Source organism: Schistocerca cancellata, chromosome 5 (genome assembly GCF_023864275.1).
Source record: "Schistocerca cancellata isolate TAMUIC-IGC-003103 chromosome 5, iqSchCanc2.1, whole genome shotgun sequence".
In the NCBI taxonomy this organism is placed as follows: domain Eukaryota; kingdom Metazoa; phylum Arthropoda; class Insecta; order Orthoptera; family Acrididae; genus Schistocerca; species Schistocerca cancellata.
The window spans coordinates 734,737,128-734,764,297 of NC_064630.1; the positions used below are offsets into that span (position 1 = coordinate 734,737,128).

At 39.6% G+C, this 27,170-nt stretch overlaps 1 protein-coding gene across 1 annotated transcript in view; it reads right to left on the reverse strand.

The window, feature by feature from the left end:
* The window catches only part of LOC126187783 (L-asparaginase-like), a 322,364-nt gene that overhangs the window by 31,427 nt on the left and 263,767 nt on the right, over positions 1-27,170 (reverse strand). The window contains exon 7 of the mRNA XM_049929055.1: positions 10,901-11,086. Coding sequence (XP_049785012.1) covers positions 10,901-11,086 — 186 coding nt within the window. The remainder of the gene's footprint in view (positions 1-10,900; positions 11,087-27,170) is intronic.

Sequence of the window (27,170 nt, forward strand, 5' to 3'; positions counted from 1 at the left end):
ATAATTTTTCAAACAGCTGTGCCAGTGTTACTTGATTTCCTTAACACTGTACCTACATAATTGCTTCTAGCTCCTAAATAGTTCTTTGTAACAATTATGACAATTGTTAAATCCTACCTTTAGGTGGCAATTACTGCAATCCTTTAGCAAAGCACATTGGGGAAGTAGAAGTATTTTTTTTTCCATTAAATGGCAATGATATTTCTTGGCATGAGACATTGAAGCAGTAATAGAAGTCAGATTTAAATTCACTGAAAGTTTATTGTTGAGATTTTCAACACTGTCATTGTGGATGGTTCTTCCTGTCACCTAGCCTGATGGTCAGAAATGGCAAGCTTAAGAACTGATGTGTAACATGTTGTAATAGAACATCCTCCTCTAGCATTACTTTTCCTCAAAAGTAGTTGTTGATACCAGTATTATTTATAGAATTTTTGACAGGTCAATATTATCTCAGCAGCTTTTCTGAAAACTTTCATGCAATTTTATACAAAGTGTGTTTATTTTAAGCCAAAATTTATGAAAAGGAATTACTTTATTTTGGATGTTATAATCAATAAGTAATAGCTCTGAATGTACAGTTACAATTTTTTTAGAAAGATTTGAAATTTACGAATTATTTGGCACACTTAAAATTTTTATTATTAATTACACAATCTAGTACTGTTTACTTTGTTTATTTCTGGATTCATTTATGAAATAATAATTGAAACTAATATACATTCATTTGTCAAGAAAAATTGTAAACCCTTTGGAGTATTGTTATATGTAGTTGCTAATGCTTTGTCTAGGTGAAGGATCTAACAACTTTGGAACTGGAGAGAAACGGTTTAAAATTGTGTACTTGAGAGGTGTGAAATGGGGAAAAAAAGAGATCTTGAAAATTTGCAAAACCATCCACAGGTATCAAAATCGTGATCAAAAATGGAAATTGGTTAAGGGCATGTTGGGTAAGAAAGGAGGAGGAAAGACTAGACAATATTATGAGGTACACAAGGGTATTTTATTCAGGAGACATGAGACTGACTCCGATGATTGGAAACTATGTTGGCCAGAACAGTGTATATGAGAGTTTTGGTCACTATGGATCAACCAAATGTACACAAAAGATTCAGGAAAGCATCTATTTTCATAACATAGGAAGGAGAGTCAAGAAGCTGTGACTCATGTCAAGGAGTGAAGGTAAGTAACCAAACAAGTAGAGGTCAAATGCAAAACATACCGCCTAACGGTAACCTAGACCTCATGTCTGTAGATGTCTATGGACCTTTGCCTAAGTCTAAGGATGGGCGTTGTTATATTTATGTGGTGGTTGATATATTTTCAAAGTTCATAAGGTAGTTTCCTCTTACGAAAGCTAGCAGTAAGCAAATCATTTCTAAGTTTGAAAACACATATTTTCATCAGGTGGGTATTTGTAAAACAATTTTATCTGACAATGGTTCTCAGTTTAAATCACAAGCTTGGAAAGATTTTGTTGATCATGCAAAAATAGGGCATATTCTAACCTTTGTGTACCATACGTCGAGTAACCCTGCAGAAAGATACAAGAGAGAAATCGGAAGACTATTTAGAACATATTGTAGTAAGAATCATACCAGTTGGAAAGATTATGTCAGTAAATAAAAATGTCGTGTGACTAGGGCCTTCTGTCAGGTAGACCGTTTGCTGGGTGCAAGTCTTTCGACTTGTGTGTCGATGGGGATGAAATGATGATGATTAGGACAACACAACACCCAGTCCCTGGGCGGAGAAAACCTCCGACCCAGCCGGGAATCGAACCCGGGCCCTTAGGATTGACATTTTGTAACGCTGGCCACTCATCTACCGGGGGCAGACATTATGTCAGTGATCTTGAGGATATTATGAACAGTTTGCAACACTCTTCAACAGGTTTTCCACCATTTGAAATCATGTTCAATTGCAGACTAGCTAACTTTATTTCTGAGAATGTTGAGTTCCCATCACGTAAAAATTCTGTCACCGCAAGAGAGATAAGAGTGTGTCTGGGAGATGATGAGAAAGCAGGGAGATAGGAGAAAGCAGAGACATGATGGTAAATGCAGATTTTCTAAGTTTGAGGTAGGAGATCTTGTGTTGGTGAAAGCCAAAGAGAAACTATAGTGTTGACATCTGAGAGAAAGAAATGTTTTGGTATTTGTTTAGAACCATTCAAAATTCTTAAAAATCCGTTTCTAATGCATACAGACTAGTGTATCCTAAATCTAAGAAGTTGTTTGAATTATGCAATATCACTGAACTGAAAGTTTATAGACATGATCCATTAAGTATCTAATCATTTCCCCCCCCCCCCCCCCTTTCTCCTTTGTCAAGAACATAGTATGCATCACAATAATGTGATCTCTAAAGTTCTGTCTTATCTATTGACAGTTTAAGACAACCTATATTTGCAGATTCATCAACTATATAATTCTGTTTTGTAATACATTTGTGCTTTAGAATTTCATACATATACATCATGTGACTAAATGGGTAGATACTTTTACAATTTTGAAATGTTACAATGCCATTAAATATCTAGTGATAAATTTCTTATTTTAGAATACTATTAGTGTTAAATATTATTATTATTGTTATTATTCTTGTGTACTCTGTAGAAAATCATTAAATTTAATTGTCATGAGCTCTTTTGGGTAGTCATGGGTGTTGTTGTAAATTGAGTGAAGGCTCATTTTATTCATGTGTATCTTGGAGTGTCATTTGTGCAAACCAAACACATGTGTACATTAAACACAGAATTCTTATGTCAGTACATCGTCGGCTATGGTGCATACCTCATTTTGCTGGCATTTGTCGGATGCTGTGCCAGTGCAGTCCAACTTGTCTTGCTTGTGTACATAATTTCTTTTAATCTTCTAAAGGCTAAGTGAATGTTACTTTGAGATATCTTAGTATACATGTGTATATTACCTTACTAGTTCATTTTTTCATTGCATTTAGCTCTGCTTATTAGTGTACCATATGTGTGAACACTTTTTAATCCATCCTGACGTGAACCCTGAGTACTTATTTTTTCAATATAGGTAGGCAAAACATATGCCGTGGTATGTGATGGAGGTACTGAACAGCATGCCTAGTACACAAAGCAATGTTTCAGGATTCGATGTGAAAGCTAAACAAGAAGTTACCTATCCGTTTGAGTGTGTGGTGAGAAATCTAGAGAGGAAACTGGAAGATGTGGGTGGATCCATTCCCACACTCCTATACGGCTACACCCTTGTTGGTCCACTTGACTTTCAAGAGACTATAGGTGCTGGGTAATGTTCTCAAGCATCTGTCAACTAAATCAGTCTTGAGACTAAAACTTGTAAATTGTTATCCAAGAAATTATCCTATATGAAAATTCTTGTATTTACATAATTTTAAAGGAACTATTTGTTTAGAAAAGTAGTCACTGCTATGGACAGTGTAATTCCACATAAATGTATGCTTTTTCAAATAGGGGGATTAACTTACCAATCTTGTTTGATTTGAGTTGATGTTCTACAGCTGATAATTTGCTATGTTTAACACAGACATGTGAAAACTTAAAAAGTTCAGGAGTATATTCTATGAACCATGTGATAAATAATTATCAGAATCTGATAAAATTAGGCAATGTTAGGTTAGTAGTCATACATCTCAATGAATTTTCTTATCTCAACACTCAGTATTTTTTTATCAATTGTAAATGAATCTTCTAGGTTTCTATGTATGTAGGGTAGTTTGTCTGAACAATTATAAATAGTGTGGAAGACATTTATGATTGTGATCATAAATCGAGTATAGGCTCTATAACAAGATGTATACATTTCTGATTTCACACATTTGATTTTGGTCCTCATGCTACTCGATTATGTCGTCATTCCAAGCTATTTATGACACTGATTGTCTGTATTTATCCTTAGGACTGCACTGTATCTCACTGGAACTTGAGTTGTGTGCAAACTCATGGTTGACTCTGTTTCGGGTACTCCTGGTCACCTCGACTGTATGTGTACTAAAGGAAAGTGTGCAACTATTGATTGAGGCTAGATGCTTCATCTAATTATTCTTTACATATGATTGAACTTATTGCTATATGATTATGAACTTTATTCATTTTGTTGAGTCGAAACATTTCTACTGGTGTGTACGCAGTGTGGTTTGGATTTGTGGGTTGATCCCCACATTGTAGGCATAGGCCATAATATTTTTTCACTATTTTCTCTTTTCATAAGTCAACATGTCATTACATACTCAGATTTATGTGGCTGATTCAATACATTCTTCTGGTCAGTACCAGTGATGTGAGTTTCTCAAGTCAGCACACTCGTCGCACACTCAGGCTTCTCTTTTGATGGTTTTGAAGGTGTAACTTTATAGATGTAAACTTGGAATTTGTAATTCTAATAATTTACATTGCCTCTGCATTTACCTCTATAGCTTAGTGTTGTAATATTGAAGTTTTGACTTTCTGTCATTAGTCTTGAGACAGAATGGTCCACAGATCAGAAAATCTGAATGCCATGTCCTCATATACGTATAAATTATGACTTGTATAGTAGATATTTTTCTTATGTTTTAAGTAATATTTTATGTACCAGACACTTCTGCATTCTATCTTTTGGCAAAGTTTATTGTAGGTCACAAAATATAGTAAACACATTGTTTCCATATTACGTGCGATACTATAATGGGACATCCTCCTCAAGCGTTTCCTTTCCTCAGCAGTAGTTATTGATACCAGCATTATTTTCAGAATTTTGGACAGGTCAATATTATCTCAGCAGCTATTCTGAAAACTTTCATACAATTTTATAGACAGTATGTTATATTTAAAGATAAAATTTATGAAAAGGCATTACTTTATTTTGGATGGTATAATCAATCAGTACTAGTTCCGAATTAAAATTTGGTTGGTTGGTTTGGGGAAGGAGACCAGACAGCGTGGTCATCGGTCTCATCAGATTAGGGAAGGATGGGGAAGGAAGTCGGCCGTGCCCTTTCAGAGGAACCATCCCGGCATTTGCCTGGAGTGATTTAGGGAAATCACGGAAAACCTAAATCAGGATGGCCGGACGCGGGATTGAACCGTCGTCCTCCCGAATGCGAGTCCAGTGTCTAACCACTGCGCCACCTCGCTCGGTAATTAAAATTTCTTTTTCTAGAAACATTTGAAATTGTGAATTATTTGGCACTCAAAATTTTTATTATTAATTATGCAATCTAGTACTGTTTACTATTTTTATTTCCAGATTCATTTGTTGTTGTTGTTGTGGTCTTCAGTCCAGAGACTGGTTTGATACAGCTCTCCATGCTACTCTATCCTGTGCAAGGTTCTTTATCTCCCAGTACGTACTGCAACCTACATCCTTCTGAATCTGTTTAGTGTATTCATCTCTTGGTCTCCCTCTGCAATTTTTACCCTCCACACTGCCCTCCAATACTAAATTGGTGATCCCTCAATGCCTCAGAATATGCCCTACCAACCGATCCCTTCTTCTAGTCAAGTTGTGCCACAAATTTCTCTTCTCTCCAATTCTATTCAATACCTCGTCATTAGTTATGTGATCTACCCATTCAGCATTCTTCTGTAGCATCACATTTCGAAAGCTTCTATTCTCTTCTTGTCTAAACTATTTATCATCCATGTTTCACTTCCATACATGGCTACACTCCATACAAATACTTTCAGAAACGACTTCCTGACACAAATCTATACTCGATGTTAACAAATTTCTCTTCTTCAGAAACGATTTCCTTGCCATTGCCAGTCTACATCCTCTCCACTTCGACCATCATCAGTTATTTTGCTCCACAAATAGCAAAACTCCTTTACTACTTTCAGAGTCTCATTTCCTAATCTAATACCTTCAGCATCACCTGATTTAATTCGACTACACTCCATTATCCTCATTTTGCTTTTGTTGATGTTCATCTTATATCCTCCTTTCAAGACCATGTCCATTCCGTTCAACTGCTCTTCCAAGTCCTTTGCTGTCTCTGACAGAATTACAATGTCGTCGGTGAACCTCAAAGTTTTTATTTCTTCTCCATGGATTTTAATACCTACTCCAAATTTTTCTTTTGTTTCCTTTACTGTTTGCTCAATACACAGATTGAATAACATCAGGGAGAGGCTACAATCCTGTCTCACTCCCTTCCCAACCACTGCTTCCCTTTCATGCCCCTCGACTCTCATAACTGTCATCTGGTTTCTGTACAAATTGTAAATAGCCTTTCGCTCCCTGTATTTTACCCTTGCCATCTTCAGAATTTGAAAGAGAGTATTCCAGTCAACATTGTCAAAAGCTTTCTCTAAGTCTACAAATGCTAGAAACTTAGGTTTGCCTCTCCTTAATCTATTTTCTAAGATAAATAATAGTGTCAGTATTGCCTCACATGTTCCAATATTTCTACGGAATCCAAACTGATCTTCCCCGAGGTTAGCTTCTACCAGTTATTCCATTCGACTGTAAAGAATTCGTGTTAGTATTTTGCAGCAGTGGCTTATTAAACTGATAGTTTGATAATTTTCACATCTGTCAACACCTGCTTTCTTTGGGATTGGTTATTATATTGTTCTTGAAGTCTGAGGGTATTTCGCCTGTCTCATACATTTACATTATTTCATTTATGAAATAATAATTGAAACTAATAGAAATTCATTTGTCAAGAAAAATGGTTAACCCTTTGGAATATTGTTATTTCTGCAGAGTGAGACAGTAGTAATCATGCCTCTGATGTGAGTGGACATATTTTTGTATTGTGTGTGAACTATGTAATTTTGGCTTTGTTAATGCAAAAAATCGAAAGGCTGTATGATATACTAAAATGTGACAAAATATATTAACATAACAACAAAAATTCTGCAACAACAATCTTCAGATTTATTTAGATCAGTTCAACCATGAGGACATAAGATGTGAGAACTTCAGCCTAGATAAGAAGAACTGGCACCAACTCTTTGTGAAAAGATAAGTAAACTAGAAAGTTTATTGTAATCTTTGCTCCTCTCAAATCTTCATAAGAGACTGATGTGGACAACAGCTGCAAGTAGGAAGGAGGGGGTAGATTACAATGTGCTGGGAGACATGCTAGGTATAATGGCAGTACATGATTTGATGCTATTAATCTTTCTAGTGGGCTCATTTATCATGAGAGTTAAATTAACTGATCTAATATTCCAAAAAAGGGAAAGGAATTCAACAATCTGCTGCAAATCCAGTTGGTATTTTGTTGCACATCTAGGTTTCAGTACTGAATAGCTGCCCTCAGTGCATATAAATCGAGTCATATTGACTTATCAAGCTTGTAATAACACATGTTACTATATGATTTTAATAAATACACAGCCACATTAGACTCTGGCTAGAGACATGCTAAAATTGTAGTTACACATTTTGTCACAAGCTTCACATGTCTATAAATGCAATAGCTAAAATCTATATCTGTAATAAAATGCAGATTCAATTTGTGACTGATTGCTGATTTCCTTTTCCTATTTTGAAATACACCACAGTCATTGTCCACAACTGTTCTTATGGAATTGTACTTGGTTGATTTAGTGCTAGCATTAGTTTTCCGAGATGAGGTCAGTAGATGACTTGTTAATGTTCGTATCTCCAATCAGTCTGATGTTAACCCAGCCTTTTTACTATAAAGTTTACTGTATATTTCTATAAACAGGTTGCTGTAACTACCAATTTTATGTGTGCACCACTTCATAGTTTGTGCATGAAGTTTGTGCTTGATTTGGCCACTAGAGGCCACCAGCCTGCTAATAGACACTAGTTGTGAGTGCTGTGCCTCCTGATGGAGCTGATGAATATATCAGTCAGAGTGCATGGCTCTCCTGGCCACTTGTGCATTACTGATTTATTGTAGCTTGTCTCCCATGTGAATGTACTGTTTGAGCAACAAATTACAGTGTTCTTGGGTTAGAGCACTTTTTGTGATGAGTATGGTATTCAGCTCTATGTGTTCCCTTCATTCTTTAGTCCTTTGAGTTTAATTTCCATAGAGGCAGCTCTTTTTCTTGTCATGGACTTCATCTTGCGCATATCAGTTTTTGTGTTAGCTCACGCTCTTACAAGAATCTTCAGGTCTTTCTTTCAATCAGTGCGAGTTACTTTCTACCTATCACTGTAAATGTTCTCACTTTATTACTGCTTGTGTAGAGTTTTACTGCTGCCAAAAGTGGCCCAAACAATGGCACTGGCAGCAGAACTACATGGAATTAGGTGTCATTGTAATTTTATGACAAATGTTCATACTGAATCCTACACTGATCACATGGTTTGTGATGCAGTTATACATTTTCCTCCCAATAGGGAAGATTGAGAGCAAGCTCTACAGTGTGAAAATCCTAAGCTTATAGAAGTATTGAACATAGCTCAGTCGTTTGAATTTTCATGGGCTGGTAGTCATATAGAAGCCTGGTCTGAAGTTTCAGAAATTTGTTCCTCTCAACCTTCCCAGCCTTCAGTCAGTTTGCAAGGGAATGTAAATGCTATTGCAGCTGTACAGCAGATGTCTCAGTGTCATAAAGGTAATCAGTGTTCTCCACAACAATAGTCCATGTCACAAAAGTGACAGCCTCATTCTCCACTGTCTTCATGCCCATACTGCTTCATTCAACATGAAAGGACTGTGTGTCCCAAAAGCTGGGCAATGTGCAATAGATGCCATAAGAATGAACACATTGCTTCTGTATGTTCTGCCTACTCCACCACCTTTATCACAATGTCCTTCCCTGGGGTTAGACTTGGACATGGAAATGGACACTGTGCCAGCATCAGTTGTCCTACCGTAACACCTCTCACAGGGGGCAGAGACCGCATCTGCCCGCACTCGCACCACTTCTGACTCAATGTACCAGTGGCAGGGCATCACATGACTCAACAACTTACATCAACCACAGAAGAAATGGATGTGAGCACAGTGTTCACTTCTTTGCAAAGGAAGAGGAGTGCTATAACTACCAATTTTGTGTGAGTACCGTTTCACAGCTCTCGCATTAAGTCTGTGCTTGATTCAGCTACCAGAGGCCACCTGTTCAGCTAATACAACAGCAGTTGCATGTGCAGCCTGCTGGCTGTGTTCCATATTGGAACTAATGAATATACAGGCCAGAGCTCAAGGCTCTGCTGTCCATATGCATATTGGTAATTGCACTGTGCCTTGTCTTCCATGTAAGTGTACTGTTGAACCAAAAAATTTCAGTGCTCTTGGGGTAGAACACAAGTCATTAGGAAAATTTCTATAATGCCACAAGGAGGATTTATACATTTACAATGATTAAGCTCCATTTACCCCACAGCTAGGAATTGCAGCAAGTACTATAATACCATTTACACTAAAAGTACCTACATCTTTTGTATTATAACTGCTAACACTCGATGCAAAAAAAAAAAACCTGTCCTACCATCATGTTCCTCTTCTCTGATGAAGATAAGGCAAAAAATGATGGAATTTGACTGACACACATTCATTTGTGTACCAGTGATGACTTATAACTAAATCATTACAACTGTCAGTCCTGCAATAGTCTATAGTTCATTGTGATTTCTGCTGAGTTTTGAAAGTTTTGTTGAATTACTTTGAATCTAAATTTGGACTGCTGAACACTGATTGGAGGTACACTCTGCCAGATTCTCCATCACACTTTTCAAGTACACCTGTTTTGATTATTATTACATGTATTTTGCTTCTGGACATTTTTTAAAGTGTAATGGTGGGGAGAAGGAGGCGTTGGCAAAACTTGATTAAAATAAGGGATCAGTTAATAGGACACATACCAAAGCATCAAAGAGTAGTCAGTATGGTTATGGAGGCAGTGTGCTATGTAAATATTGTACAGGGTGTGGTGTCTTGTCCACTCGTCTTGTGTAGAGTGCCTAAGAAATGCTTGGAATGCTATACAACAATTCAAGCAAATAACATTAATAGTTTTATTTCAATAAAGCAGATTGACAATATTTAACTTTGCATTTAGAACAAGTGTTGCAAGTGATGGGTGACATGCAAACAGTAATGTTCTTCACTATAGACAAAGTCTAAACAAGCAATGGATATGGATCACTAATAAACAATGCTGTAGCACTCTCTGCTAGGCCATGCTAATTCTGTCTACTATTGTCTGGCTGAGGGTGCCGGAGTGCCACTTATATTCACTTCAGCTAGATGTTGCTCCTATTGTGGTGACGTCCTGGTCAGCATACTATTGGCTGATGTCTTCTCACTGCCTTTTCTGGTCTTGCATTCTTCTTCTTCTTCTTCTTCTTCTTCTTCTTCTTCTTCTTTGTTCTGGTGCTTGTGGTTACACCAGAACACGGGGAGCTTAAGGCTGGACTACATTACACAGGTTCAAGGGGATGTAGGTTTCAACAATTATGCAGGTATGAAGATGCTTGCACAGGACATACTGACACAGGGAGCTGCATCATAAAGTCTTTAGATGGAAGACAACAACAATGTGGTTATTAGAAATGATGACAGCACTTCTATTTTTGTAATCTGAAAAAGTATTCAGCCGCTGTCAAAGGCAGAAACTGAGGCATTTTCAAGCAATGATTCTTTTCACACAATTTCAAAGCACATTTGCAAGCAGATTATTGCCTTGATACTTTTCATAGGACTAACCTTACATTCCTTGTAAGGTAGAGAGAGAGAGAGAGAGAGAGAGAGAGAGAGAAAGAAAGAGAGAGAGAGAGAGAGAGAGAGAGAGAGAGAGAGAGAACTGAGGTAATCAGTATTCATATAAAAAAGGCATTCTCTCTAGTATTTCTTTTTCAGTTATATCATTAAATTTTCTTTGTATCTATTTATCATCACAAGCACCAGAAGTCTTAAAATCATGACTTTTTTTTTACATACATAAGAAATATTAATGTCATATGCAGTAAGCAACACACACCTTACCAGTTTCATAAAGTGCACTCACTCCTCCCTTGTGGCACTGTGTACAAGTGACTACTATTACCCCACGGTCAACAGCAGCTTTTATAGCTTCCAGAAGGTCTTTCCTGTTGCTTGGAACATTACCTACTCCATATGTTTGCAAAACAATGCCTTCTATTGGTGGTTGGAAAAAGGCAGTGACCTGAACAAATATATGACACAAATCTTTAAATATTTATTAAAAAACACAATTAAATAATAACATTATTTCATCCATTTTCGTTAGAGAACACCACAGTTGTTTTCATAAATTACACTGTAGTAAATACTGCTACCAACCACATAAATTATAGTAAAATTTTCTCACTTATCATTGTAAACAAAAACACTAAAGATTATTATAGTTTACCTTTCAGGAAAACAGCTGAGTAAATTCCAAGATGACAACCTATGTATATTAAAGATCATGACAACTCACAAAATTTGTTTTCTTTATCATAAATAGTGTTACTTCACAAACCAAATACATAATCTTTATTTTAAAAGCAAGCCTAAAAAATACTAAACATTTAAAACAGATCAAAAGAAGAACTCAAGAAGCTGTTTAAAATTATATTACTAATACAAGGGTAATACCAAAACTAAACTGTTCACATTATTGTTGGCCACACTGCTGTGATCAGCATTTTCCCTGTCCTTGAATAGCCATCACTTATCAGCAACCATTTGAAATGGAGCTTAATGCAAAGTAAGATGTGAAGTTGATGCTGTCATTCAGTTTTGAATGTAGAAGATGCTAAAACTATTGAATTTCAATAGCATTTGACAGTGGAATATGGAGACTTGTACTTTGATTTCAAAACTGTCAACAAATGGTGAGGGAAGTTCACAGCTGGTTGCACTGAAATTTATAATGAGACAGTTGCAAAAATTTAAAAAATCATGCAGCAAGATCAAATGATCAGTCTCAGTGATCTTCACATTTTTTGCTCTTTGGTTTCTCATAGCAACATTCTTCAGACTGACCAAAACCTTGTAATACCACAAGGTAGGCACAAGATGCTCACAGAAGACCACCAATGGCAATGCACTGAGTCATCCTGTAAATTTCCTCAGCATACAAGATGTACATAATGCATAACTTTGTAGTTATTAATATTATAGGAAATAAAATCTGGGTGTTTCTCCTCAGAGCTGAGAGAGAAAAAAAAATCATCAGAATGGTGACATTCCTCTTTATCCAAGTCACAATATTTCAAACAAGCGAATGCTTTGTTATAAAAATATACAATTTTTGGTCAAGTTCATGGCTTCTGGGACCACAGCAAATGCTGATAGATATTGTGAGACACTCAAACATCTCAGACAAGAGATTCAGATCTGCAGAAAAGGAATATTGAGCAAACATTTAAGCTTTTTCCACAACAATGTTTGTACACATATCACTCATCACACCAGTATTCTTCTGGAAAAATTTGGATGTAACACCACCATCCACCTATCCACCCATTGCAGACTTGGCATTCAGGTGGTTCTATTTATAATTTGATAACACATTAGTGGTGATTGTGGGAAGTAGCCATGGTAGGAACCAAGGTTGAATCCAGATGTTCATATCATGCAGTTGTCAATATCCATAAGACAACATTGCTTGATAATGTACTACGTACCTACATGTTTAGTTTGACGTTGATACTACATCAGAATATTTTATGATCTGAAGATGGCAGTAGCCAAAACTGATCATAGTGAAATGTAAAAATTTATGTGATCAAGATGGATCTGTAAAATAAAGTGACATCAGTGACACCCATAATTGTCATACATGTAGTATATAGGCGATCATACAACTTCTTGGGCCCTTGATATGTGAGGCACTCAAGGGTCTTTTCACATTTGAAAATGTTGCAGTCTGGTGGAAAGGAGGGAATGGTGCTCCCCACAGTTGACACAGGGCACAATAAATGTTGGTGTGCAACTGACAGCCATGATCCCTACAGACAGGACTGGTGTTGCAATGTGAAGACATACAGGTATGTCCAAATCGCATGCACTTGTAACACCACAGTGGAGGAGGAATGTATGGTTTGACATCACAGTGATACACCATCACCTTAATCTTCTCAGACAATGAGTCACCTTCAAAGTCCAAGATCAAAGCTCCAGCATCCACTCTGTTGTCTTTTGGTCCCTGTTGGACACAATGAACAAAATGCACAACTCATCACTCCAAATTAGCAAACAACTTTAAGAGAAGACCTGTCTGTAAGAGGCAATCTCAGTGGAAAATGATACCCTGTACCATATGCAGACTTTCATGGGTGATTATAATGACAGAAATGTCACCCATCTTGTCATAGGTGAGCTATGCCTTTGACCCCAGTATCCCTTCCCTCCAAGAAGACACTGCAGATCCTACTCCAGACAGAGCAGACAAACAAGTGACTCCTTTGAGAAGGACCCTACCACAGTTGTCACAAAGGGCTTCTCACTCACATCCAAGAGTGGTGTGCCCAAAGCTGTGGCATTTGAAACAGTGCACTGGGTTGAAGGACATAGGGCCACACATTAACCATAGGCAAAGAAAACCTGCCTTGACATGCTCTGGGCGTTTCGTGCTATTGAACGTAAAGATAAAGGGGTCTGCTTTTAGCAGATCCCATTCACCTTTTTCATGATTTTTGCATGTCCACAGTACCTTGTGAAGCCCGCTCATCTTTCAGTTCTTCTTTCAGAATATCAACAAGATCTCTACATGACATTGCACCTTTGCTGTAGTTCAACATATTGTGTAACTCTAGTTTAAGTGCATGTTCTCCAAGGAATTTAGCTTTCTGGGGGGTCTTTGCTTGTTGGGAACTAGATGTTTCTATGAACAGTGTCTAATTGCAGAATTGCTCAACAGATTTTGGAGTGCCAGCAATTTTCTCTAAACCTTTTTGAATATAAAACTGCAAAACTTTGTCAAAGCTGCCCTCTGCCCTTTTAACTACTAAAAACACATTCTGACCTGCACCATATGTTCTGTTACTGTAAACACAAGAATTCTGAAAAATTCCAGAGTTGGGACTAATGGCTATGCAAGGCTCCTTTGTTAGATTATTTGATGGTACAGCAGGTACCTATTCCGCTGGAAGGTGGAGGAGAAAATTTCAAGAGTTCCAACTCAGTCCCAAGAGCAGATCTCCACATGTCTGAGTAAGTCTTATACAACTGAGGTGCAGCAGCTTCCCCAGAGGTTGCACGCTAACAACTTTTCCATCTCAACATCCATTCATCTCATCAGCACACAGTACATCTTGAGACTGAATTATTTTATAGAGGTTTTCACCATCCTCATGATTCAGGCAGTCAAGCCAAGATCTCTGTTCCCTCTGATACCTGATGTTCCATGCCACACTCTACACTTCTCACTGAAGCATGCCCAGAGCTTATGGTGACAGAAGACTGGCAGCACATATGTCCCTGGCTCAGGAAGCCTGTGGTTGTCAAGCCCATTCCCAGCAAATGAATTTTGATAGGCCGAGGGCCTGGAACATCAGGAGCTTTATTAGACAAAATAAGAATTATGATGCAATGCCAGGAATATGAGCCAGGTTATGGGCACTACTGGTAGACACAACGAGGTGGTAAGAAATTAAATGTTACTGACATTTCAAATTGAGGGGAGCACAATTTGAACATGGTTGTTTGGTTGTCGGATTGGATGGACGGATGATTAAAGGGACCAAACTACTAGGTCATCAGCCTTTCTTCCTCGAACACACAAGTCTACATGACTGTACATCAGAGGTACATAAGGGACAAAAAAGAAGACAGGGAAGATATAGGAAGAAAGTCACGCAAGATGCCCTATTCAAGGAGCAGCTGGAACCGCCCAAAGAAGAATGCAATGAGGGGACATACATCCCCCACTCCCTACCGCTTACCAGAGGTTCACCAATCAAAAAGACTATCAAGACGGACAGGGCAAGAGAAGCACAGATACATATAAGTTGAACAGACCATGTGAGAGGGTGGGAGGAGAAGTAAAAGAGAGGATAGTGTGAGTGCCAGGCAGGACCACCAAAGCCAGACAGCCACAGCCCAGTCTGGACAGTAGAGGCAAAATCGTGTCCTGCCAACCCTCAATGGGCCGATAAGGTTTCAAGTATAGTTGTGGGACTTATTGGGCAATAACTGTCTCTCTCTAGAGGGTGCTTAGCTGGTTTCAGCACTGGGACAATGATGCTTTCTCGCCACTGCAATGGGAACTCGCTCTCAGTCCAGATGTGATTAATGATGGCAAGGATACAATGCTAACAATCCACTAGTAGGTGCTTGATCATTTGGGTGTGGATGTGGTCTGACCCTGGGGCTGTATCAGGGCAGTGGGTTTGGCCACAGACGAATTCCCACTTGCTGAATGGAACATTATATGGTTCCAGATGGAGTGCAGTAAAAGATAATTGCTTTCATTCCACCTGCTGTTTTAGAACACTGAAGGCAGGTTGATAATTCTCAGATGCAGAGGCTCGAGCATAATGCAGAACAAAATGTTCGGTGTTGGTCAGTGTAGACAGTGTCATTTAAGGCAACACTAAGTCACCTACAGGTGTCTGATTGTAGCCCAAACCTGTGAAGAAGAGGTACCTGGTCTGATGGTTGAAATGTACCATTCCCAGCATTCTTGCTTCTGTCATTTTATTAGTTGGCAGAATCAGGCATGGAGCTACTTAAAATCAATGAGGCACTCCACTGATGGGTACTGTTTATTGCGTTGGAGAGCCTGTCTACGATCTCTAATGGTCTCTTAGATTTCTGATGACCATTGAGGTATTCTCTCTGCTGGGATGGCCTGAGAAACAAGGTATCACTAAATCAGTTGAAGCGGTGGTGAGCCAAGGGTGACAGCAGAGGCACACGCACCCCAGTCAGTATAATTGAGAGCTCATATGGGCAGGCGACCAGGGGAGTGACACCAAGGGGGGACAGGAATATCGGGTAGGCACTGCTACCACACAGGTCATTGCGGACCCTGCAGTGGATAGATGGGAGGGAAGACAAGGGCTGCAAATGGAAAGGTCAATGGTTGAGGAAGTTTCGTGCACCTCACTGAAGTGTGTGGGTGTACCAGTGCTCAAGAGGCACAGGTCAAGTTGTGCCAGTAAGTTTTTGAGGTCTTTACCAAAGCCAGTGATCATGTTTTCGCCGGCCATGATGGCCAAGCAGTTAAAGGCGCTACAGTCTGGAACCGCGCGACCGCTATGGTCACAGGTTCGAATCCTGCCTCGGGCATGGATGTGTGTGATGTCCTTAGATTAGTTAGGTTTAAGTTGTTCTAAGTTCTAGGGGACTGATGACCTTAGAAGTTAAGTCCCATAGTGCTCAGAGCAATTTGAACAATTTTTTGATCATGTTTTCAACCCAAAAAGGGTTATGGGTGTTGAAATCACCCAAGATTAGGAAAGCTGGGGGGAGCTGTTAAACCAATACAAGCAATGTGTTCTGAGACACTTCACCATTGGGAGAGAGGTAAACAATGCAGATGGCAGTCTCCTGAAACACCCTTATGCAAACAGCCACAGCCTCCAGAGATATATTAAGAAGCCCAAGTTCACTCTTTAGACTGTCCAGAACATTAGTGCAAACAACTCCTGAATGCCCTGTCATAGGTAGCATGATTCTTATAGTATCCCCAGTATCCATGAATAGCAGTTGCATTCTAGTCCAAGCTGCTGGAGCTGGTGATCATGTGTACACGAGGTGTGCTTGTTAGTGTGTGTGAATGATATGTGTTTCTCTTTTGCTGATGAAGGCTGTGGCCGAAAGCTTAATGTAAGTGTATGTTAACTGTGCCTGTCTGCAATGTAATGTGTGTTCTTTATGGTAAGTAGCAATCTATCTTTTCGTACATTGTTGATATTCCCACCTGGAATTTACATTGTCTGAAAATATTTCAGGAAGTTGATTTGTTTGTTTCCTAGGCTAGCAATTATCTGAAGAACAAAAGTAGCTGAACTTATTTGTTTGAGAAGCTCAGTAATTTGCACTCTCCAGTTCAAGTTTTCATTAGTACGTACACCTACAAATTTGTAGCAGAGTACCTGTTTACCAACTCCTGCCCATGTGTTACATCAATCATTGGTATGATTATTTATTGCACAGAACCATATATAGTGAGGTTTTTTTCCAAAATTTACAGGAGGTCCATTTTCAGATGATCACTTAATAATTTTTTGAAATATATCATGAACAATCTCTTCTTTTGCTTTCCCGCTAATGAGATTTATTATAACACTAGTATCATCTGCAAAAAGTACCAATTCTGCTTCTTGAATGTTAAATGGAATGTCATTCACATAGATGAGGAATAGGAGTGGACCCAAAACTGATCCTTGAGGGACCCTCTTTATGATTTCTCCCCAGTCACCATAATTTTCTATCTATCCAACATTGTTTGAATTATTCAGGACAACTTTTTGCTTCATATTTGTTAAGTATGGTGCAAACCAGCTGTGTGTAAAAAAAATCAGTTCCATAAAACTTCAGTTTTTCTGAGAGAGTAATACGAGCTACCAAATGCCTTTGAAGATAGCAAAAAAAAAGAAAGAAAAGAAAAAAAAACTGGTGATATTTTATTATTTGAGGCTTCTACTATTTGCTGAGTAAATGTATAAATAGCATTCTCAATTGAGCAACCCCTCTGGAATCCAAACTGCGATGTGCTATGTAAATTGTTTTTAGTTACATGTGAGGCTACTCGAGTACATTACTTTTTTGAATATTTTGGAAAAGTACTGATGGCCCTCTTTTCAGTATATGGGATGAATTGTCAAAGTGATTTTCTGGTGCTATGAATGGCTCGAATCTGTTCTGCTGGGTCTGAGACCTCTTGCAGGTAGAAGCTGATGATGATGCTCCAACTAGACCAGAAATTATGGGGAATCTGAATTTCTTCACGCATATTGCTTGTGAATGCATTGTTTGTTATAAATTATGAAGGTATTTATACCTGCATCTACATACCCACTCTGCAAGCTGCCCTATGGTGCGTGGTGGGGAGTACCACATATTACTGCTAATTATTTCCTTTTGTGTTCCACTTATTAATAGAACAAAGGGATAAACAACTGTCCATAAGCCTTCATAAGGGCCCCAATTTCACTCCCCTTATCTTTGTTATCCTTAAGCAAAATGTACATTGGCAGCAGTAGAATCAATGTGCAGTCAGTCTCAAATGCCAGTTCTCTAAATTTCCACTATAGTGCCTTGCAAAAAAGAGCATTGACTTCCCTCCAGGGATTCCCATTCGAGTTCATGAAGCACTTTTATAGTACTTGCTTGGTGATGGAACCTACTGGTAACAAATCTACCTAGTAGTATGCCTCTGAATTGTTTCAATGTCTTCCTTTAATCCAGCTTGGTGGGTATCCTAAACACTCAAGCAGTGCTCAAGAAAGGGTTGCACTAGTGTTCTATATGCCATCTCCTTTATAGATAAGCTACATTTTCCCAAAATTCTCCCACAAAAATGAAGTCAAGCATTTGTCTTCCCAACAACCAACCTGACATGCTCATTCCATTCCATATCTCCCTGCAGTGTTATATATCAATATTTAATCAATGTGATAGTGTCAAGTAGCTATGCTGCAAGATTACAATTTTTATTTTACTTTTTTCACTCCTCTGCTTTGACTTACACTTTTCTACATTTAGAACAGACACACCTCGAAAGCACCAGAAAATTCTGTGCCACCTATGTTTTGCTTCTTATAATCTCATAGATTGATTTTAACATGCCAGACTTGTCTGCAAATCCCATAAAGTCACTGTAACCTTCACAGTATCAGGGCATTAAATTTCTGCATAGGAAACATCTTTACATTTCTGAGATGGTGTGCTTATATTTTCAATACTGAGAAAATGTGAAAGAAACTGTATTGGTTTGCAATATTCCAAATGTTAGCAACCAGTAAACTCTGTTGTGAGAGTCATAAGAACTGGTGCATAGGAATCACTGAAACTAGGTCAGAAGACAAGTACTCCCTACATGAATGACACTTATTGATCCACATTAATAAATTAATGGCAATAAAATTCTTCATTTCGTCAATTCTATTTGGTTAGAAAGATGTGGAACCTTCAAGCTTTTGATCTCCATACAAAATTGTTTCAAACAGTACATGGTCTAGTAAATCATTACTGAATAAGAAGCCAAAAATTTAAATGCAGCTTGTTGCTTTATCAGAAGGAATATATGAACCACATTTATGTGAAAATCAGTAGTTTCTTTTGCAAACATCTCTTGCAACCATTTGATACACTCTATTAGTTCCACATTATCATTACACACATCACTGTCATTGTTGCCATTACTAATACAAAATGAGTCACTTTCAACACAAACACTATCACACACATTTTCTCCAAGTGCAACTATGTTTACATCAGATGAAATAAGTTGTGGTTGTTTATCAATTCAGTCTGATGCACTTTCAATATCTGAAGCAGATTACTCCATATCACTTGGAATTTCAACAAGTATGTCCATTAGCATATCTGTAATAGCATCACAAGCTCTAAATCATTTGTTTACTCTTGACGTGATCTATTATTCATACTGACACTGTGTGAAGTAAAAAATCTGAATCGAGATTTACTGTATGAAAGCCATTATTCCATTGGTTTCAGACTGAAACTACCAACTTTGTTATTTGTTTTAATATCTGTATATTTTGTGTTGTGTTTGGGGAAACTGCTTCAATGTGCTGACACAAGGAATATTTTGTAGGGCAAACTGATAGCAACTCAAGGGGAAAAACTGTTGTTGTGGTACTTGAGCAAATGGACACTATCATGAAATGGTAATAAAAACAAGGACAATAGAGTAAGGACAATGACTGTTGGTAAAAGAAAAAAAAAAGAACTGACTGCAAGCCAAGACCATAAGATAAGACCATACATAGTGTAAACAGCTGTGATCCCCAATTTTTAGAAATTTTCTAAGTTATCTTGTAATACTGCAAAGGAGAAATTCTTATTATTATCAGCTTTTGTATGACTATGCTGGCAGATTATGACCCATAAATACTTACATGTGAAATTCTGGGCAGAGGGGGGGAGGGGGGAGGGGGAGAGCAGGGGGGGGGGGGGGGTTATGTAGTGTAATCAAGCCTGAAACACTTTCAGCATTCTTTGATACTGTTAGGTATCAGTAATGTTAAATTATAATATGTTCATATAAAACTATACCCACTATAATACATAATTAGTTGTATCTTATATATTTAGAATAAATTTTGAAGATTTAACATAAAAATTTGTAAATTTAAATCTAGTAAGTTTTGATAGTTAGTTATCAGTTAGTGTCTGACAACTGTGGTTAATTCAGTCACTTTCATTGATATGTGAATAAACAGACTAATGAAAAAGTTGAATGTATGAACATTAATTATTAGTTGAATATTACCCACACAAAAAAACACAAGCAAAAAGTGACAAAGAATAACACAGACTGAAATCAAAGACCACAGTCACATAGTAAGTTTTGGTGAAAACGGTAAAGTTTGTCTGTCAGTAGTAGTCACAGACCCTCTCTCCCCCACTAATCCAGTGCATTAGCGAGAGAGCATGAAAGCAAGGCTGGACACAATGAAGTCCTGCAACCATCCATAGGGAGATGGAGTAGTTGGCCTGTGCTGCAGTGGAGCATCCACTGAAAAGTCCGCAATCAAATGACAGTGGAGCTACAGAAATAATAACTGAAAGTAGCCCATAATTATAGACCCTGCCTGAGATTTGTTCCTCATTTGCATCAGTGGGTAAATCGAAGGTGTTAAGTACTGTGATGGTGTGCGACATTGGACGGGCAGATTAGTGGTGAAGGTGCCAACATGAATTTTGACAAACAGCTCATCCAGGCATATGTCCAGGATGTCGACTGTAAAACCTGCACACTGTGGAGTTGGAGTGGGTGGTGGGGAAGTGTCACATAGTAGAGAGCTTTTGTCACACACGCTGCATGACATTTTGCTGTTAGTGGTGTCAGTGCCCAAGTTGAAGGGAGTGTCACTTATTGCCTCTTTGTGGAACGGCTCTGTCCGACTGGGAATTATGTCTAGCATCCATGCAGGCTTCATTCTGCTTACTGAAACTGTTTGGTGTTTGCCATTCTGTAGGATGTCTCTGGTATTTTGCTGATGGCTGAGGACCTGGTGGAGGCTTGAGTACTGGACCTGTAGGGCTGCCTGGAATGAGTCATACCACAAAATAATTGTTGTTTGCAAGTCCTCTATTTAGGAAAAAACATGGCACAGTGTGTGGCTTCATAAGAGGGGTGCAGATGTTAGCTATGTGGTTGCGAACTTGGTTGACCATAGTTTGTCTTGAGCCACGTGTTCAGATTCTTCTATGAACTCAGCTGGCAGAACCAGAGGATTGCCACAGATAATGTCAGCAAGTAAGGCTTCCAAGTCATTTTTGTGTGTCACCTCAATGCTGAGAAGTATCTACAGTAAGGTCTCCGAACAGATTCCACTATGGGATATGAGCACTGCTTAAGCATGCAGTGTTAGCACTCGACAAGTACATTGCTTTGCAGGTGGTATGTGTGGTATGTTGTCGTATAGAACTTGTCAACACTGCACAGTTCACACAGTTTAATGAGTAGCAGGGTTTCAAGTTGGTGGACCTGTTCAGTTGTTACAGACAATGGGCACCCAAATCATGCAATCAAGCAGGTGGCAAATATGCATGTGACTATGTTGAAAGCAAGGGGGACAGCTTCAACACAGCTTATAACTCTATCAACTGTGGACAGGATATAGCGATACCCATCAGACATGGGGAGGAGCCCCACGATGTCAAGATGGACATGGCAGAGGTGGCCCTTAGCGATGTTAAATTTATGAAGGGGCTATTATGCATGCCATTCATCCTTGTTCCTCTGACAGGTTATGCATGCACAAGTCCAGTTGCAACAGTCACTCCTGACCCATGCCCATAAGAAATGTTCAGTGTTGAAACATGTTGCAACTCTGATACCAGGATGGGCTAGATCATGGATGGATAAAAAACCAGTTTGCTGAAGTGGTGTAGGTAAGAGTGGGTGAAGGGTGCCTGTCAAGGTGTTACACAGATTGGTAGAGAGGAACCCAGTAGGCAACACAGCTCAAAGGTTAGTGCACATGTGGAATCCTATTGTAAACTGGATAGCTTGAGGTCATCCTTATGACGTCAGGCCAGTTCATTCATGTTGACAAGAGTGGTGATGACACGCACATGCGACAAATAATCTGCAACCACACTACTGGCCTCTCGGAAATATCTTGTGTCCGTAGAGACTGGCCAATTACGCCCATGTGTCAGAATCATCTTGGGCAGAGGTCTTCAGTCAGGTTGCGGATGACATCTGTGAGGGGCCTATGGTCAGTAAAAATGGTGAATGTGTGTCCCTCAATGTCATCATGAAAACGTTGGGCTGCTTCATGGATGACGAGAAGTTCATGGTTAAATGTTGACCACTTGCACTGCCAACTTACACGAGTTTTTTTGTTGTTGTTTTTGCTGTTGTTGAGAATCTGAGCAATTCAGTGGTGTCACTGATGTGTTATTGCAACACCACACCTATTGGCATATTGCTTGCAACAGTTGTAACAGAGATGTGTGTGTCAGGTACTGCTTGAGACAGTGCGATGGCATGGAAAAGTGCCGATTTGAGAGCCTCGAAATCTTGGATCAGGTATTTTCCATTTGCTGGAGGTACCTTTCCTGCCTGAAGCATCTGTAAGATGTGCCTGGATGGAAGCTGCATGTGGCAAGTGTCAGCAGTAGAAGTTGTCAGTACCAAGAAATCAGAGCAGTTCCTGATAATATGCACGTAGTGGAAGGTTGTACCGTATTTACCCAAATCTAAGCTGCACTCGAATCTAAGCCGCACCTGAAAAATGAGACTTGAAACAAAGGAAAAAAAGATTTCCCGAATCTAAGCCGCACCTGAAATTTGAGACTCAAAATTCAAGGGGAGATAAAAGTTTTAGGCCGCACCTCCAAATCGAAACAAAGTTGGTCCATTGTAATATGAGACACAATTTAGGTCGAATGAATGACGATACAGCTACAGTAGTTTGGTTCGAGTCTTAAGCTTTACCAGGTAGGCATTGCTATGCGTCAGGCGCTCCGTCCGTATTTATATGGGTACCCTTCCTTTTTCACGTGCTTCGTCTGGTTTGAATCGATTGCTTATTTTGTTTGATCTGATAAGTGCCGTTTTCTCTGTTATAGGTGTTTACATCACTCTAAGCTGAAAATGCATCACTGTACTGTGTCATGCATTGTTTGTCGCATTCTGATAGTGCGTGTTTACGGCCTGTCGCCGTTCGCGGCATGGGTTGCTTTTGTGCGCGCTACCGTCGCTAAAAAGAGGCGAATCGTCTCATTAGCGAAGCAATGTCAAGAGACTGCTATTTGTTGTTACTTACACTGCTGCTTTCTTTGAGAATGATCAACAAGAACCAAATAATAGGCTGCGTATGATAGAACATGTTCTGAACGAGAGTTAGGCGAAAATTTTTCTCCGTTTGAAAATCTTTGCGGCCGCTTCTTTAGTACATCAAATTCTGCACAGAATTAGATTTAAAAATCTAGTCAGTTGCCGTGGTTCATTTCTGACTGTATCACTATTAGGCTAAGAATAATACGAATATAAACAGACACGATAAGTGTATTCTTCCGCGTTTGCTGTTGTCTCACTCTAGTTTCGTAGTTTATTAGGCAGACAGGATTTAAATGAGATGGCAACAAACACGGAAGAACACATGGCAAAATGTTTATATTCGTATTATTCTTATGGTGAATGATGAAGAGAATACTGCTTGTGATTCACATTTCATCAGGTTACTATTAGCAACCATCTCTTCTCACAGGTAGGAAAAAATTCAGAACGTAGAGTTGGCCATATTGAAAAACATCCCAAACAGTCTTGCCAGTCGGATTCTCGTAGTACATTGAAATTCTAATACATTCGAAGATGAACAATACGGAATTTGTATTTACTTCGTTGGATAATGTATGAAAATGCAGTGGTCGAAACTCGGGGCGGAGAAAAAAAAGCTCGTCTTCCACCTTTTTTTTTATTTATTTACTGGCGCAGAGGTTTTGGCGCCAGTATTTATCTTTGTGCCTACAAAGCATGTCTGTGTAGCGCTACATATATTCGACGGCAGAAGTTAGTTGTGGCGGCACCTACCAACATTTTTCAGAACTTCCGCTTGCTTTGCACTCGATTCTAAGCCGCAGGCGGTTTTTTGGATTACAAAAACTGGAAAAAAAGTGCGGCTTAGATTCAAGTAAATACGGTAAATGAAATCTACTTATTCCGATGTTGGACAGATACCTTTGGTGGTCGCAGTATGCCCAAGGAATGTTATGGAACCATGTGCTATTTGTGATTTTTCCTGGTTAATCTCGATGCTGCCGTCATGGAGTGTAGCCTTTATGTGAGCCAGGTGGTGTTCATGTTCCTCAACAGAGGGCAGAAAAATCAGAATGTCATTGACATAAGCATAAGAAAATGGGAGGTTAAATAGTAAAGAGTCAATAAATCACTGCTAGGTCAGGGCTGCATTTTTGAGGCCATACAGCATAAAGCAATACTCAATGAGGCCTAATAGGGTTATGAGTGCTGTTTTAGAAATGTCATCTTTGAACATGGGAATTTGCTTTGCTTTACAGAAACCAAGTACACTAAACACACATGTACCTTTGAGAAGCTGTGTGAAACCCTGAATGTTGGTAATCATATAACTGTCCATTATAGTGTGACCATTCAAAGCTCTATGGTCTCCACATAATCACTGCTAACCATCTTTTTTGAGAATGAGGTGGGTGGGAGATGACCAGTTCCTGTCTGATGGGTGGGTGATACTGGCACTAAGTAGTTCTTGAATGATCGCATCTGTGTGACATAAGTTCCTTGGAGTGAGACAGAGGGCATTATGGTGCAAGGAGGCGGTCTGTAATGTTAATCTTGTGGCAAGTACCATTTTGCAAGCTCGCCCAGTTAGCCATGCAATATAACGCACAGCTTTCCAGACTGGGAAGGAGCACCTGGTCTCTGGCATGAATCCGCCCAGCAGACTTGTGTCGAGGCCTGGTGAGCCGGCCAGTCTGTGGATGGTTTCTAGGCAGTTCAACATCTGCCTCGGCAAATGCGGACTGGGTCTCCTTATTCTGCCTCAGCTACACTATGTTGACAAATGCTGTGCAAACAAGTTCTCCACGTACGCATACACCACCATTACTCTACCACGCAAACATAGGGGTTACACTCGTCTGGTGTCAGACGTTCGCTAGTGGGGTCCACCGGGAGCCGAACCACACAATAACCCTGAAAGAGTGGTTTGGTGTGGGGTGGTGGAGGGGCGAAGTGGACTGCGGTAGTCATCGTGGGGTTGTGGACCACTGCAGCTGCAGCGGGGACAGTAGGGACGGAGCCTCTCCATCATTTCTAGGCCCCCGGTTAACATACAATACAATACAATACAATATCATTTTGTTACCGTGGTTATTTACCATCATGCATGCATGTGAGAGAAAATACTGCTATTGACTCATGGGGGAGGGATGAATGCACTACGACAAGACACTGGGGGGAGGGGGGGGGGGAGGGGGAGGTGTAATGTCACTACATGAAGTGTACTGCAGTGGTTAATGTTGCTGAGCTGCCATAGAGGGCACGGCAACTGCTGCAGGCATAACGTTTGAACACATCGGCTGTGTGATGGTTAGGTGACAGAACATGCAATAAGCACATGACAGTTTATGTGATGCGTCATTAATTAATCTTCAGAACTCGGCATTGTGAGCACAGAAAGCTGTAGAAGCAGAGTGCATGAATGTACACTTGACCAAGGAGGAGGTGAGTTGAGCCATCAATGCTCTGAGAGAGCATGAAGCAGTGGGTCTGTGAACTAGCAGTGGCCATGCCAGCGAGGCCAAATGTGCATGGTACCTGTGATCCAGTTATGTGATGCAGTAGAGCTGCTGTCTGGACATCTGGAGATAAATTGAAGTGTTTGAAAAAGTCATACCAAGCACTGGTTTACTGATGTCAGCAACATGAAATGTCCATGTAAAGTTCAGACACAGGGTAAGGTAGACTCTGAGGTCAACTGCCCTGTGCACACTGATGTGAGACTTGTTAATTGTGCATATCACGAGTTTGGTTGCAAAGATGTTACCAGGTGCCAAGGAAGTAGGGATGATGATGGCATCTTTGCCAGTGTCAACAAGGAATTGAATATTTGAGTTGTGGTCAGATACGTACAGTCTCTCACTCAAGTTGGGGGGAAAATTCAATGAAAGATGTTTGACAAGCTGCTTTCTTGGATCATTGTGGATCGGAATGCCTATACCGGCCTGCAGACGGAGTTTGGGACTATAGATGGTACATGGCAATTCCTCACTGCATCATCAAATGTGGTGAGACCAACAGAGTGAGTAGACCAACTGTGGAGGTGTCTCGTGTGTCATGCATACCATCTGTTGAGCTTCAGTGGAAGTCTACCATACATTCAAAGTCGGCTTCCACTGCAGTCAGTGTCAGTTGGAGATCTGATGGAGAGAGCATGTGCAGGTTGCCACCAGGTGATTGTGTATCACTGTTCTCTCTCTCTCTCTCTCTCTCTCTCTCTCTCTATCTATCTATCTATCTATCTATCTATCTCTCTTGTGTGACCCCAGCTACTTGAGTGAACAGACAGGGAGAGGTGGAGGGAGGTGCTGTTGCCAACTTTATCATCAGAATAATTGCCAGTGCTTGGGACTGGCTATCTGTGGTGGATGATCCAGTCATTTGGTCTACAAGGCAAAGTTTGTTATCCAGAGGGTCAGACTAGTGTGAAAGGATCTATAGCTGCACTTCATGAGGAAGTTAAAAAAGCCACAGCATCCATAGTGTGATGTCTGGTATGAGCCCAGGGTTGACTTGGGCCCACAAGTGGCACCAAAGTTGTGGCAGAGTTCAGGATACCAGATGTTCATAATGAATGATGTGATGAATGAAAGATGTGTGATAATAATAGCTTTAGCAGTGGCGTATTTATGTTGGATGGGAGTGCAAAGCACCAAATCACTGTTGAGGTTCGTGTGACTGACTAAACAGAAAAAGTTTGTGTCATAATCAATTATGCCATGGGTGTCTAGAAAGTTGTCTACCAATGCAAACCATGTCTTGGGGTTGTCTTTCTGCAGAAGTACCAGTTTCAGAAATCTGTCCATTTCAACATGCTATCCAAGTGTAGGAT